Genomic DNA, 16,558 nt, shown 5'->3' on the forward strand with positions numbered 1-16,558 from the left:
CTTAAGATTCACAAAATGATTAGGGGTATGCATACCCGTGTGTCCCCGTCCCCCCCCCCCCGCCCCAGAAAAAAGCACCGTGTATATGTCTGTCTGTCTGTGTGTATTAATAAAAAGAGACTATTTAAAAATAATAATAAATGGCCCAAGAGGGACCTGGGAGCTTTCAGACTCTCAGAATTTTTGTGCCTGTTGAGCTGAGAGAGGATCTCAACTGTGGTTATCAAGTAGCTGAGATATGAACCTAAGAATGTGAAGAGCCCTGATGGATCAGACCAGAGGTCCACCTAGTCCTGCACGCTCTTCTCACGTGGCCAACCAGATGCATATGGGAGCAAGCAGGACCTGAGCGCAACAGCATCTTCTCCACTTAGGATTCCTAGCACCTGTTTTTCAGAAGCAATACTACCTCCAGCACTCGTGGCGGCACATAGCCATAGTAGCTAGCAGCCATCGATAGTTTTGGTCATTTATTAGCAATCATAGCCCATGAGGGTGGTATCCCACACAAATGCTCCTGCTAACGCAAGGATGTTTGGCTTCCCCTTCCTCTATTCTCCCTGAACCCCTCTAAATCTGGTAAGGGGCCGTCCCTCCCCCCAAACCTCAGAAGCAGATTTAGGGGGGAGGCATGTGGGGATGAGGAGGGGAGTTCTATTGTGCAAGCCAAAGCACTTCACTGGATACCTGAATCCTACCTAGCAACCTAAATTTAGCTTCCAGGACCACACAACCACATTTTCCCCCATGACAACAAACTCTTCCCCAGCACTAGCTACCAAGCTATCTAGGCATCAGGTAACATCTGCAACCTTTGCGTCAGGCAGGCAACTCACCCTGCTGTCCGTATGCCCATCACACCCCCAGCTATGTTCCTACTGATCGAATCACCCACCACCACGATCTTCCTAACCACCAGAGAAGTATATATATATATATACACACACACACACTAATACATTTCTCCATACATGGCACCCTGAAAGGTGTGTGCAGGGAGCCAGAAGACATTTCCATGCCTGCAGCTGCTGAGAAAATGTATCATTGGAAACGTTTACCAGCTCCATGTCCCAGGGTGGCCATTTCTAGTTGTTATAGCACAAGGCCCCACGTCCAGCAGATGCCTTAACTCTGCATTCACAGTACAGGTCTGGGGAAAATGAAGCCTTAACATTTTTCCGCCTTTAAAGTTGCTTCTCAACTCCCAAGGCTTTAAAAGGAAGCTTGGGGAGAGGAAGGAAGGGGAAAAAAACCACTACAAACCCACAGATACTCTAAACCCACAGGGGAAAAAGCCACAAAACTGAAAGAAACCTTTCTTTTAAAAGTCTCACACTGTAAGCTGATTTTATTATTAGGTGGCCTGTGGGTTTGGGAACATCTGGGCAGTGTGTTATGTGTGCGTTGCATGCAACCTTGCCTAATCCTCGACAAACCTGTTGTTCACTGTTGTCAAGCCAGACCTCAAACCCCTGAATGCTTCAGGCCAAGGGAAAGTGGTTCAATCTAAGCTGAAGTGAGTTGGAAAATATGCTTTCAACGTGTAGAGAAACAAGAGGTGCTGCTCCTGCGGCCTTGGCCAACAAAAACACAGACCCTGGGACCCTCAAACTGCATTCCCCTGACCTGCAGCGTGGCAGAAAGGAAGGTACTGTACAAAGATCAAGCCAGCTTAATTCATCTCTTTATTTTGCACATTTCTCTCGCTTCCAAGACCTTGCATTTCTGGCGTTTTATTTATTTACATTTTAAATAAGTACGGGGAAGGGGGAAACTATAGAGGCTGTGGTTAGCAGAGGATAGGAGGGCTGCCATGGATATCAGTTAAGCCACACCACAGACCATCACAACTTTTCTTCCCACTTTTGATATTTTACCAGATACTGCTGAGACATTATCCAGCTTATCCTCAGTTGTAAGGACTAGGGGAAAAAATCTTTATGGAGGAAGAAGAGAGAGAAAGAAGAAAACTGGATGTTCTTGGCAGCATCATACTCTGTTTCAAATAATATCCCTGCAGAAGACACAGCCCTATATTACACAACCGACTACATATGTGTTGTTTGAAGACCCAATAAGGTGCTTGTGGTACAAGCTCTTCTTGATGGTCAAGAAATTGAATGAATTGAATGAATGAAATTGAATGAATTGAATGAATGAAGTCTTGGCAGGGGGCTGGACTGGATGGCCCTTGTGGCCTCTTCCAACTCTATGATTCTATGATTCTAGTCCCACCCCCACCCCCCAGTAAAGGCCTCAGTGCTGGGACCACCCACCCACCCACACTATTGCCGCTTCTTAATCAATGCACTGGGGGACATGATATCAAGTAAGAATATTCTGCCCCCCCAGACTGAAAAGCAGGGAAGATGCTTTTAAAAGGACAGGATTCCCTGCCACATTCTCTGTTTTTCTAAATACCAGTAGACGGTCTTGGCTAGGAGGAGAAACCAATGTCTAGAATTAACCACAGAACCTGGAGCGCAAAGGTGAAGGGCAGTGCTCAGGCTGCTGATTCTTCCCTTTTTATCCAAAAGCATAATATGCAGCAGACACCTCATCGCAACTAAACCATTTCAAAATCCCAGAGAGTGTTTTTACAGCTCATTGTACTGACGCTTCTTTTAAAAAAAAACAGCTTTCAATAAAAAATGCACAGCACTGAGGCCCAGGCCTCTCTCCAAAATTGCTATTAAGGAAACAAATAGTAAAGAGAAGGGAAAGATGTTTATAGGTCTCCGAGGCACACAAAACAGAGGCTTTTTAAGGCTAAGAGTCATAATTCCTGGTAACAATCCAGTTTACTGCTCTACCGTTCTTTTAGCGTAACACAAATGCTGAGCTGGCAGCAATAATATAAAAAAGATCTTCTGAACTATTTAGCTTCAGGGTGCCCCTATATGAAGGGAAGGAAAAACCTTCATGTCTTCCCACTTCAATGTATGCTTTCTTTGTAGCCTAGTGATTTGCTTTTCAGGTTCCCACAAAACAAGTGCTCCATGTCCCAGATTTTGAGATCATTTCTTCCACTTCTGCTTTGGGATTTTCTTTTTAAATTTCTTCTCCGGTTTTGATCCTATTGTGATTGCTTCTGATTTTCTCTTCTTCTCACTGAGAAAAACATAACACAACGGTCACAAAAATGCTTGTGGGCATTGTGCACTTTGAGCTAAAAAACATAATATCGCTTTGTTTTCTCCCACCTTCTGCAGGAAGATCACCAGGAAGGGTGTGTGGATTCACTTGGGGATGGTGTGAAAGGTGGTAGTAAGGGAAGGAAAAACCACCTTCCATCCCTCCTAGTAGGTAACCTCTGCTGGATTCAGAGTCCCTTCAATAATCAGAATAAATGCTTCTGTTCATGGATGGGCAAGTGTAGATGCAACCTCTAGAAAGTGGTCTCTGATTTAAGCAAGTTTGACTATATATGCTTGTTTACATAAGTCATTCTGCTTATGGCAGACACTGAGATGAGAAAGGAGCTATGCAGGGCTCTAAGACCTTGCCTTAAGGCTTGAGAGTCTAACCACTTGATGTCATAGACCAGGCATCCCCTCCAGATGTTTTGGCCTACAACTCCCATGATCCTTAGCTAACAGGACCAGTGGTCGGGTAAGATGGGAATTGTAGTCCAAAACATCTGGAGGACCGAAGTTTGGGGATGCCTGTCATAGACCTTCCCATGTGTTGAGATGCAAAACAGGCATTTTTCTAACACTTTCATTTCTTTAACACATAGCTGCCAAGTTATCCCTTTTTTAAAGGGATTTTCCCTTATGCTGAATAGGCTTCCTCGCGAGAAAAGGGAAAACTTGGCAGCTATGCTTTAACAACAATATGGTCTAGAAACGTTTTTTTCTAAATGCAACTGGAATACACCTATTTCAGTATTCAACATGCAATACTTATGGCATAGTGAAATACATTAAGCCCTAATATCGTCTCTCCATGATAGAATGGGCAGGAAGAAAAAACCACTTTAGAGATAGCTCTGGTGGAGATAATTTTTTTATACCAAGTTACATTAACTTAGGAAAGTTGCCCATCCCTTCCTTTTCCTTACAGCGTCCTGCACATCTCCCCAGGGTTTGTGAAGGGGCACCTAGGGGGTGGGAGCTTCTAATGCACAGGCAGGAGGGCGCATGGGAAGCTCTTCTTCCATGAGCTTCCTTAAATTAACATTTCTTGAGATTGAAAGTTAAATATTTTGGCTTCTGAAGATTTAGGAGTTCATTTCATTTGTTGAATTTATATACTGCCCTATACCCGAAGGTCGAATGCAGAGCCAAACTGATCTTCTCCAAAATAAAAATAAAAGATTCACTAAGAAGCTACTCTACTTGGCTCAAGCCATCTTCTAAGCCCCTGCTCTATATTCCATCCCACACAACTGGCTTTGTGAGACAGGGCACACTCAGTGGTGGCCCCAATATTGTGTAGCACCCGTACAAGGGTTACTTTCTCTGATTCCTTCCTCTGGTTGGTTGGGAATGGAAGAGAATGTATTGAGATAGAAACTTTTCTCTTCTTCATTTAATCCTTCAGTTTCCCAGTATTGCCAACCCTTTGAGAAGCGTGCATCACTACCTTTTGAGGCTGACAATGGAAGCATTCTGTCCTGCTTTGGTCAACACTTCATTCCATTCTTCATCATCTCCTCGGATAACATACCTAAGTGAGAAGAATTGTAGGTTTTTTTTAATATTTAAAATGGAGGACCCTTGATCAGAAAATACTGGTTTATTTTGCAGCAATGCTAGTTGTCGTGCAGGCATTGGTTAACGACAAGAAAGAACATGATCAGGTACATTCATCTGAAAGAGAGCCTGCAAGTCGAAAGTTTTTTTTTTTTTAAAAAAGGTGGACGTCTGAACCTGCCCTTCAAATGACTCAAATGCTATCACCATCCAAACAACTACTAAAAACCTCCCATCATTATTAGTATGGTCAAAATTAAAATCAGCCCAAGGAGGTGGCAGGCAGATAGGGCTGACGGGACCCAATCCTGCAGCCCCCTCCTCTAACCATAGTTTGATACCTAAGTTGGCATTGCATCCACATCTTAGAAGAAATATGGTAGAGACTAAGCAATTTGTGAAGAACTTCAAATATTCAGATTGGTTGATCCCTCTATACCTAATGGACCTTAAAAGAAGATTAAAAGCAAGGTCAAATGTTTTGGGGGTGTTTTCTTAAAAAACTTCAGCAGCCTTTGGAGAATGGATCACAGAAATTAATTTTAGGCTCTTGATAGTCAAACCCTATTTGCAAGACATTCAGAAACTGACAGCAATCTCATTAAAAAGCCACAAGAGTTACACCACAACTGGAAAACAATAAAAAGTCAGTGACCTTTTGGGAGGGGAAAAACATTTGCAGAATGCCTGCCCTGGTAAGGGCATCAGTGAGAAAATTCTGGAACCGCAGGCCTGTGCCTCAGAAGGCCACATGAGTTTTGTATTTCAAGAGGCCTTAGATCACATCCACAAATAAGACAAAAAATGGCACCCTGTTGCCATCTACTTCTATCAAGAGGTTACAGGGCTTTGAGCATATTCCACTGAAGCTTGTGGGGAAGTGACCAAGTGAAGTTGGGAAAATGGCAAAACTTATCCTGAAGTGCCTCAGACCCATCAGGCTAGCTTTATCAAGCCATTTGGTTCCTAAACAAAGCAATGTGATCTGTATTATCATGTCAACATCTGCCTTAGCCAACACAATGGATAGTATGAATGGGTGGCCCTTCATACGTGAAACCAAAGCAAGAATATATTTTCCCTGTAGCATCCTTGGGCTATTTAGATGACATGGTGAATTAGCTGAGACTTCTTGATACCTTTCCTGGAGACTGTGGATTTATTTACTACAAATTACGAAGGCTTACTGTGAAAAGTCCAGATCTTTCAACTTCCCAACATCTTGCTTGTGTTTTTCCTGAAATTCTTTTGCTGCTTCTTCCTGCATCGAAAAAACATTTTTTTAAAAAAAAATGAATGCTGAATAGGGTTATTTAAAAATATACAGTTCTGAAGCCAAACACACAACAAAAAAGGCTGAGCAGCCAATGCTTCTCTGCCCCACAATCCTAGATTTGAACCTGATACCTTTGGCACCTAGGACACACTTATCCCATCTGCAAATTCCATAATGGAACCAAATCTAAAAGCTGATCTAATGGCTACAACATCCAGCCCTTTCTTTGTACTTCTGTGTTTTTTATATTTTTTCCCATGTCCTCTCAACTCTTGCTTTGCATAACATATTGACTGAGGAAGAGTTCCAGATAACTTTAAAGCTTGCCATTATTTTGTGACATTTTGGATAGTTCTAATGAAGGCACTGCCCACTGTGAAATTTTGGGATTTTAGATGAAGCAGTGATAATTCCAAGGAAGATTGTCTCACCATAATATGATTAACACCATGCATTTGTGTTATGCACTGCTAGTTATAAAAACTGAGATAGGAAAAGGTGCAAGCTATTGGCAAGCTTTCTTCAAAAGATAATACAGTCGTACCTTGGAAGTCGAACGGAATCTGTTCCAAAAGTCCGTTCGACTTCCAAAGCGTTCAGAAACCAAAGTGTGGCTTCTGATTGGTTGCAGGAAGCTGATGCAGCCAATCGGAAGCTGCGGAAGTTCGAAAACCAGAACAGTCACTTCCGGGTTTTGATCGTTTGGGAGACACAACCGTTCGAGAACAAAGCTTTTTGACAACTAAGGTACGACTGTAGCATAAACCACTTTATATTGTAAACTTTGTGTGATCCTTAGATGAAGGGCAGTATAGAAATTTAATAAATAAAATAAACAGTACTTATAAGACCAGACAAAAGTTCCCACTAGTTCACAGATATGGAACTTGCAGTCCAACAAAACCTAGAGGGTCACAGCTACCACCATCCCTGGCAGTCAATACTGCTGTCTAATATTCAGGGGTGACTACTTTTGTACATGGAGGTTTTGTTTAGCTATCAGGGCTCATAGCCATTGGCAAAATAATCATCCATAGAAGTGTGGATTAAAGGAAATATTGCACTGGCATGAAGGGGTGGTGGTAGAAACCTCTACATACATAGCACGAGTATTTAGAATCTCAATATGAAAACACAATTTACCAAATCCTCATTTAAGGATTTCAGAGTTGGCTCCATTACAACGTCTTTGGTTACTGCCATCTGCTCTTCCACAGCCTTTTCCAGGATAGTGTTGAACAACTAGGAGGGAGAAATTACCATCAGAGTCGTCACTCATTGGTTAAGGATGAAACGCTTGATACATTTTATTGGTGGTACCATTGGTTCCCTATAAGTTACTAATGATCATCCATGCAATGGCTCCTTATATAGTAGAAATACAAGATTACTTTGCATAACCAACTGGCAAAATTAAATTCTGCTCTGCACCATGTTCAAACAGTACACAATGGTCAGTCAAGTGCAACACACATCTTGAAATGAGTGAAATGCTCAAGGGAGGGGAGGAGCTGCTTAACACATTCCCTTCCAATCATTGGTCCATTCAAAATCCTCTTCCACCGTAGTGTTTTCTCACCTAGAGGAGGTGCCATTTTGGGTAGAAAACAAACAGGAATAGAAATCGAGTTGAGCAGTCCATTCCCCCACTTTGCTAAATCTTGGCTGCTTCTCATTTATTAAAAAAAGAAAACAAGGGAGATGTACACACAGCTAAGCATCATACAGAGTTTGAGCCTCAAAAACATTTACCCACATCTGAAGAACCAACCTAAGAGAGCCTATGATACAAGGGGGAGTTGTTCAAAGCAAAACATATGGAAGTTAAGTTTAGATCCTATACTATTGGATCTGGACACCAACACTGTTCCACCATACAGGTAATCCTCCCAAATGCAACAATCAAAAAACCATATTTACCTGAACCACCTTGCGGATAGACCTGTTGAAAAGGCCCATCAATTGGCCACAAGGCAGCTCTATCTCTTTCTCCAACTGATCCACAGATTTGTGCTGGAGACCAATCCCAAGAAGAAGAGCCTGGAAGAAAAGCGAGTTTCCTGGCTTTGATTCAACAGAATGAAAAGTCTGGCCTTTGTCAGAACCCTTTCATATCATTATTATTTTTGACCAGCAATTTCCTGTCCTTTCAAAAATTTAGCTGCACAAAACTTAAAAGGCCATGTTACATTTTTATTAGTCCAGGAAGATCACATCACATCAATGGTAGAGTAGCATTTTGCTACCATTTTAACGCCGTACTCATTTTTAACGCATTCCTTGCCAATCCCCCTCTTCTCTCTTTGCGATGTGAACCACCAAAAAACACAAACTGCAAAGTCCCCCAGCAAACCACCACAGACCACATCTTCTCCACTATGAAGTGTGCTCTCTTTCCTCTGTGCACAAAGTACATCACTTATGCTCTCTTCAATATGCAACAACAAAGATCTGCACCCCTTTTCTGTTGCTCCCTTGTTTCTGTTTTATCACATGCAAGATCTACCTATGCCAGATTTTCTAATTTTCTTCCCTTAGCCTTTCCTTTTGCTCTGTTTTGCTCCCGCAACACTTGTCTACTGCCCTTTGCCAAGTTCAGTGGCAACAAAACATAAGGCATTCATTTGCTCCACTAATTTCACACACAGAGTCTAAGATGCAGGTAGGCTACAAAGCACCACTTACAAACTGCCAGAGGCTTTTAAAAAATGGAATCAATTCCCAATGCCTGCATTACGTTCTGCACTCTTCCACTGACTGCTGATGGCCTATATGAGCCACAAATGCCCCCTCAAATAGGTTGGAGAGGTCTTCAGATAAGGGGTGCTGCAATCAACCTGCATGGATTATCTTGAGCAAGTGCCTTAATTCACAGTTACTGTTTGATTCAGAAGTTGGGCTCTAAATTAGGGTTCAAGGGCACCTGATGTAGTTCCAAGACAATTGCTTTGTGGATCTTGTCCTGATGAGTTTCAGGCTAAGAGGAAAACTGGAAAACCCAAAGATGCCACTGAGTTCCAGGGGGAAATGTCAAGGTCACAAGTGTAGCAAAGATTTGGAGGTTGCTAAATGGCCATCAAATGAGAGGACTTGTATTAACAAGACGCTAGCTAAACACATGATACTTACAGACTGAGTAGCAGAAAGGGTCATATCTCCAAGCTGGTTGAGAAAGTACATCTTAGAGATAGCTGGAATCATGTCCATAATCAAGTGATAGTCCACCATGTTCCTTGAGTACATCTCCAGCCTCTTCAAGTCATAAGGGATAAAAACAGCTTCTAATTCATTGCGGCTGATTGCTTAGCAAACCATGAATTAAATTTTGAGTGGAGTGGCAAGAAGGGAAAGAAAAACAAGACAGAGATAAATTACACTTGCTATCTAGGTGTTAAGAACAGGAAGCAGAGCAGTGTTTGGCTAGTAGCTCATTTTAGCGTCTTATGCTATGTAAGGCGGGGATAGCCAATCTGATGTCTTCCGTAAAGGATCCCCTTTCTCAGCATGGAAATGCAAGAAGCTTTTCAAGGAAGAGAATGCTCTTGGACCAGAGTAAGCAGAGTACTGTGTATATTTATTGAAGACCTTCTTTATTTTTTAATGCGATGCATGCATTTTTTCCCCTGGGATTTGCTTTAGTACTCTTTAGTTTTACAAAATGCCCTCCAGGGAGCTTTGCAGATATTTACTTACGGGGTTGAGGTGGCTGCTTGATATTCCTGTTTTGCAAAATGTTCAAAGCTAACGAAGGAGAGAAAGTGCTGAACTGATATGACAAAAGGGAGAGAAACCTCCTCCTGAAATCTGCAGGACAAATGGAAACAAAACCTGGTTTACTACTTCATGTATAACTGACCATACTAAAGGCTGATTAACAGTAATTTGTTGTGGGGGGCTGTCAAATCCTTTTAAGGGGACTTGACCACCAACTCTCCACGTGAAACTGTGGGGTCAAAGTCACCACTGGGGCTAAAGTTGATGGCTACTTTTCATGCAAGAGTATACCTTTTATTCAGAGGAACCCACGCAACCCTAAAACGGCAGCTCAAAACAGCACTGAAACATCATTCATACTAGTCACCTTTCCAGAAGGCACTTAGCCAGTTCTCCTGCTCACTCTCTTCCTCTTCATTCAAGGTCTTCAGCATGATACATGAGTGCTCCCCAGTCAGATCATTCTGGAAAATAAAGGTATTGCTTGTAGCTGCAACATTGTATGAGCTGTTGAGTCTTTTCAACAATAAACAGCAGCAGAAAATAAACAAGTTTATCAGAAAACACACAAGATCAGGCATCCCCAAACTCGGCCCTCCAGATGTTTTGGGACTACAACTCCCATCATCCCTAGCTAACAGGACCAGTGGTCAGGGATTATGGGAATTGTAGTCGCAAAATATCTTGAGGGCCAAGTTTGGGGATGCCTGCACAAGATAGTCAACAGCAATAACTGCTAATTACTATAGCACATTACTATAGTCTCAGTGCAAACTGGATTCTGCTTTAACCAAAAGGTAGCTTGGGTAATTCAGAACCAAATTACTGTTCCATTTCATATCACATCCTGCTTCAGATCACATCAGGTGACTGATGAGGTTTCAAGCTGGAGTTCTTTTCTGGCTCAGATTATCAGAGCTGGAGGAGAACCATAGGGTCACAATGCTCACTTCAGACTGGAGGTGAGCATTATAAGTTGCCAAGTCTTGGTATACTAGAAAACTATGGAATCCCAAACTTCAGGGACATTATTGGTGCAAAGTGAAAACTTTTAAACTATTATTTCACTGTATATGTCCGATGACTACAAAGAACTAGTCACTGAAGTGATCAAAATGAAACCATTTTAAAACCAAACACCTGATTTATGCAAACAAACCCCACCTAGGCAAACCAATAACACTCACTGGATCTATAGTAAGGCTGTCAACCAATTAAATAATGCCTAACTGATTGTTCAATAAATATACACCAAACATTTTTGAAATGCTGAAGAGTATAAGATAAACTACAGCTTAATAATCCAAAAACTATCTCAGAAATAACAGAAATAATTGCCTTAAAGCTGACCAAAAGTCCAGAGGTAGCATTATTATCTATTTATGATGGGGTGGAAGATTCACAGACTTTGAAGGACTTGCTCACAAATGTATTGACAGATGTACAAGTTATTATAGCTAGGAAGTGGAAGGGGCAAGGTGGATATAAAATGGAATGGAATGGAATGGTATGGTATGAAGAGGTGTAAGATGTAGCTATTAATGATAAATTAGCATGTGCTATTGAGGATAAGATAGGGAATATGCAGGAGAAATGATTTTGAGAAGATATGGAAGGTGTCTGTAGAATTTTTACCGTTAAAATGGAAAGGGGTCAAACCATCGCAAGAGGTGTTGAAATTTTGGGAGGTTGGAGAGTTACAATGGAATGGTCTGGGGATGGGGTGCACATTTTTATTCTTATTTATTTATTTTTATTATTATTACTTTGTCAAAATAATAAAAATAAGATTATAAAAAAGCTATCACATTGCCATTGCAATATAATCTTTGTTTTCCTTACAGGGATCATCAGAACCAAAAAACATTCCAGCACTATTGGGGTCTTGAGCAATGAAATGAAACTTACAGGAGTCTGCCTCAGATAAACTGGTACAAATCCAGCTCGTTTCCAAAACCTGGTAGAAGAGAAAAACAAAAACTTACTTATAGCCCGTCAAGAGAATGCTGATCGTATACTGATAGTCTATAAAACACAAAGTAATTGCACAATATTTATTTATGCTTAGGGCTGAGCCAAAGCTACACACTATTTCCCCCAGGCATTTGTGACCAAAAGACACCAAGCCTTTTTCCACCACTCCTTGCAACCACCTCCATTTATTTCTTCTTTCCCTTGTTGCTCTCACTAACACCTTCAAATGTGAGGAAGTCCATGGCCCTGTGACCTCGCCACATTTCTTGTGTGATCACCGTTGTGATTAATTTAGGAAGGAAGCAGCAAAGAGGGGGAAGAGGGAATGGCACTGGAGCTGTGACAAAAATTGGATAATCTGTGGGTGCAATTCAATATTGTGCCATTCAGTGCAAGCATTTCAACTTGCCAGAAATAATTATCTCCCCTCTGCTTCCCCACCCCACCCCATCACTTGCTGTTCTGGCCCTCCAGAACATGACCCTCCAGAGCAGATTCGGGTGAGGTGCAGGGGGCACATGGGAGGGAGGAGATGGGGGGAGTCCTTGCTCTAGCTCCGGGTAGATCAAATCAACTCAAAAAAAAATTCCATGAAAGTAAGTTGTTTTGATCTACACACTGGAGAATATTTCAGCACAGTCCTTATGTATAGTATCCAGGTGTATGGAAGAAGCTAACTGAAGTAACCGGTAACAGCACATCTATGCAGAACGATGTTCTTGTACCGCTCCCTTCATTTCAATAGGACTTGGAACCCTAGAATTGTAGAGTTGGAAGGCACCCCAAGGTTCATCTAAGTCCAACTGCCTGCAATTCAGGAATCACAGCTAAAGAACCCCTGAGAGACGTGTTCTACTGTGCGCAAATTTAACCAGATTGTACCTTCATTGTGAACAATCCAAAACAGGCAAAACAGCCCAAGGTAAGAAATTGCACTTGGTCTGAAGATTTCATGCTTTGCAAAACACACAGATACCCGACTTCAGTATACAGTAGCTGTTAAGAACGTCAGAAAAGCCCTCATCTGGCACCCTTTTCCCATAGTGGCAAGCCAGATACCTATAGGATGGCCCCACAAGGAGGACCTGATAGTAGCAAAGCCCTCCTCCCTTGTGATCCCCAGCAACTGGTACCCAGAGCTATACTGCCTCCAACAGTGAAGGCAGAAAAGAGTCCATTGTGGCCGGAAGCTATTGATGCAATCCTGTGTACGCCTGGTATCACAATGGCACAGGGATCTCTTCGCCTCTCCCAGCAGATGATACAAATGCATCAAAGTGCTTACTTGAGCAGCCTTGGTGTCAAACCGTAAGACACACCAAGATAGTCCAGATTCTCAGCTTGCCTCTCGCTCAGTTTGAGAAGCAGAGGTGGCAAATCTTTCCGAGGCATCACAGCTTCTTGTAATAAACTGACCGCCTAAAACAACACAAAAAAACAGCAGATCACTTAGCAAGCGGGTGAGTGGCCAGAAACATGTCTTGAAATTTGCTTGTTCAGTGGAAAGCAGACTGAAGAGGTATAAACAAAATGCAATCCCCATGTGGACCTCTTAAAAGCAAATCTAGAGGAGCTGGGAGCACTGTTATACAGTGGTTCAGCTCCTTCCTCCTGGGCCGTGTCCAGAAAGTGGTGGGGGGGATGAGTGTTCAGACCCCTGGGGCCTCACTTATGGGGTGCCTCAGGGTTCCGTCCTCTCCCCCATGGTTTTTAACATCTACATGATCAGGGGGTTTGGCCTGGGTGTCCATCAATATGTGGGTGATACCCAGCTCTACCTTTCTTTCAAATCAGAACCAGTGAAGGCGGTGAAGGTCCTGTGTGAGTGTCTGGAGGCGGTTGGAGGATGGATGGCGGCAAATGGATTGAGGTTGAATCCTGACAAGACAGAAGTACTGTTCTTGGGGGACAGGGGGCGGGCTGGTGTGGAGGACTCCCTGGTCCTGAGTGGTTTGCATGCTCTAGTTATCTCCCGCTTGGACTACTGCAAAGTTCTCTACATGGGGCTACCTTTGAAGGTGACCCAGAAACTGAGACCATATAACACCAGGCTCCCAGTACATTTCCGAACACAATTCAAAGTGTTGGTGCTGACCTTTAAAGCCCTAAACGGCCTCATTCCAGTATACCTGAAGGAACATCTCCACCCCCATCATTCTGCCCGGACACTGAGGTCCAGCGCCGAGGGCCTCTGGCAGTTCCCTCACTGTAAGAAGCAAAGCTACAGGCAACCAGGAGAGGGCCTTCTCGGTAGTGGCGCCCGCCCTGTGGAACGCCCTCCCAACAGATGTCAAAGAGATAAACAACTACCTGACATTTAGAAAACATCTGAAGGCAGCCCTGTTTAGAGAAGTTTTTAACGTGTGACAGTTTAATGTATTTTAATCTTTGTTGGAAGCTGCCCAGAGTGGCTGGGAAAACCCAGCTGGATGGGCGGGGTACAAATAATCTATTATTATTATTATTATTATTATTATTATTTATTATTATTATTTATTATTATTAAATCTCAACAGAATCATGAGAGTTGGAAGGGACCACGAGGGTCATCTAGTCCAACCCCTTGCAATGCAGGAATCTTTTGCCCAAGGTGGGGCACAAACCCACAACCTTGAAATTAAGAGTCTCATGCTCTACTGGCTGAGCTAGCCTTCCTACCTCACTGCTCACGGTAGCAATTTCTCTTGGCTTCTGAGTCACTTTTTCTTCCAAACAAGGAAACTTGCCTTCATAGTACATCTGCAGCAAACGCAGAGCTCGGCTGCCATAACCCATCTGGGAAGAAAAGGGTTTTGAAAGAAAGGATGCACCTTTGAGAAAGAGAAAGCTCTTACAACCTGGCTCCTTCAGGAAGCTCAGCATTTCAGACATCAAGCTCATTTCACATTGGGATGAAGAACATGTGGCCCCTTCAGATGTTCATAGACTACAACTTCCATCATCCCTGACCATTGGGCCATGCTGCCTGGGGCTGGAGTTTAACACCATCTGGAGGACCATGGGTTCCTCATCCCTGATTTACATGACCAGGTCAGCATCACTCTGCAACCACAGATGATTATTAGTTAGAAAAAGTTTCCAACACAAACAGACACCAGAATATACATTCCATACATATTGTTTTTTCTTTAAATTTATATCCTGCCCAAAGAAGCCAGGGTAGTGGGAAATATAAGGCCCAAACTAATGCGTCTTAAGTAAGCAGTTTGCTAAAAACCCTGTTTTTTCCTGCCTCTAGGCTTCTGAAGCAGGAAAAAAGTAAGATCCCAAAAAAATGGTATTTGCAGGATTTCTTTCAAATGCTAGCAACAGAAGAATAAAATACATTACCCCTTGATAATCAGGATGGACTGCAATGCGAACAACTCTCCCACCAGAGAGACTACCAAAGTCAGGATCTTGGAACTGGAAATAAAAATTAAGAAGAAGACCAGAAGTTCCAAAAAGATTGGAGTAAGTTTGTGGAATATCTGAAGGAATACTGTAAGACTATAAAGACACTAACAGGATTGACATAAAACCTACAACAGAAACAATATAGATATATTCAAATATGGTAATGTAATCAAAAAGATGACAGAGATATGGATGGGATAAAGCGCAATATATATGATGATGGCTTAGAAAACCGAGAAGGGAAAAGGAGGAAGTTGTGTTCGGCAGAACAATGGAATGTATATAGTAAATAATAATAGAAATGTAAAAGATGAATTGCTTTATGGATGTCTATTTTTCTTTTCTGTATATTAGTAATTTTATGTTTGAGAAAATAATAAAAATTTATTTGGAAAAAAAGAAAGAAATAAAAATTAAGAAGAAATGAAGCAATCATCAAATGGAATTGAAGAATAATATTACATAAAAGTGCAGAACACCACCAAACACCTGAGATGCAACTGAGAAGCTGATCAGTTACCTGCTCTGAGACGCTCCATGGAATGAGATCTCCCGATGCTTTCTTCCCCCTCGACAGACTGTTCATAATAGACTGACGGGCGATCTCTCCCTCCAAACATACCTGCCAAAAGTGGGGAGAATAAATGAGACATGGGATTTAGTGCTAGACTAAAGCACAGTACTTCAACAGACTAAGGCAATTTAATCCATAAATGTTATGTCTTAGAGGTCTGAGGTATTTTTGGGGTCCTCTTCTGCTCCCATAAAGCAGTTCTCCCTGCAATATGCACACCAACCATAAGAACAGCTTGAAACAGCCTCCAGGGCAATGGTGGCCAAACTTGGCCCTCCAGCTGTTTTGGGACTACAACTCCCATAATCCCTAGCTAACAGGACCAGTGGTCAGGGAGGATGGGAACTGTAGTCCCCAAACAGCTGGAGGGCCAAGTTTGGCCACCACTGCTCTAGGGAGTTGTTTTGTTCCTGTCACATAGCGTATTGGCCTGAATATAAGCCTCGCCTTTTCCCCCAAATTCTGTCCGTGGAAAGTTAAAGTGCGGCTTAAAGTTGCGACGTTACAAAAATTGGATTTTATGATATAGCTGCTGAAAAACAGAATGGGTGTGAGTGCCTGTGGATTTTTAAGGGAGTGGCTTATACTCTGGTCCCCTCCCCTTTCCCCCTGGCCAATACAATAGTTTCCTGAAGTAGAAACAGCGGTGCAAATCTGTATCAACTGAGCCCTCGTGCAATGCTGTTAATTTCCCAAACAGCACAGCACACCAAAAGAAGCTCAACAACTTTGGGCAAATTTGTGGTCCCGAAAAATAGGAGTCGGGATAGGGGGGATACGGTAAATTCCCCTAGCAGTCAATGATGAAAAGGTTAGCTCTCTGATGTAGGATTTGCAGCCTTTATCAGATACCCGATTTTCCACAGCTTGCTATCTGGGCTCTTCAAACACAAAAGGCTTTGGGTTGGATCCAGTGTAAGCTCTGGG

General features: G+C 42.5%; 1 protein-coding gene across 1 annotated transcript in view; it reads right to left on the bottom strand.

Annotated features, from left to right (window-relative positions):
- Positions 1-955: 955 nt before the first annotated feature.
- Positions 956-16,558, bottom strand: part of NAT10 (N-acetyltransferase 10) — a 29,600-nt gene continuing 13,997 nt past the window's right edge. Inside the window, exons 17-29 of the mRNA XM_060274905.1 lie at positions 15,578-15,679; positions 14,992-15,066; positions 14,320-14,436; positions 12,947-13,080; positions 11,596-11,644; positions 10,055-10,151; positions 9,667-9,777; positions 9,103-9,275; positions 7,894-8,013; positions 7,117-7,215; positions 5,885-5,958; positions 4,588-4,671; positions 956-3,111 (exon numbers count right to left, since the gene is read on the bottom strand). Coding sequence (XP_060130888.1) covers positions 3,018-3,111; positions 4,588-4,671; positions 5,885-5,958; positions 7,117-7,215; positions 7,894-8,013; positions 9,103-9,275; positions 9,667-9,777; positions 10,055-10,151; positions 11,596-11,644; positions 12,947-13,080; positions 14,320-14,436; positions 14,992-15,066; positions 15,578-15,679 — 1,329 coding nt within the window. The 3' untranslated portion in view covers positions 956-3,017. The remainder of the gene's footprint in view (positions 3,112-4,587; positions 4,672-5,884; positions 5,959-7,116; positions 7,216-7,893; positions 8,014-9,102; positions 9,276-9,666; positions 9,778-10,054; positions 10,152-11,595; positions 11,645-12,946; positions 13,081-14,319; positions 14,437-14,991; positions 15,067-15,577; positions 15,680-16,558) is intronic.

The sequence above is a fragment of the Zootoca vivipara genome, chromosome 1 (genome assembly GCF_963506605.1).
Source record: "Zootoca vivipara chromosome 1, rZooViv1.1, whole genome shotgun sequence".
In the NCBI taxonomy this organism is placed as follows: domain Eukaryota; kingdom Metazoa; phylum Chordata; class Lepidosauria; order Squamata; family Lacertidae; genus Zootoca; species Zootoca vivipara.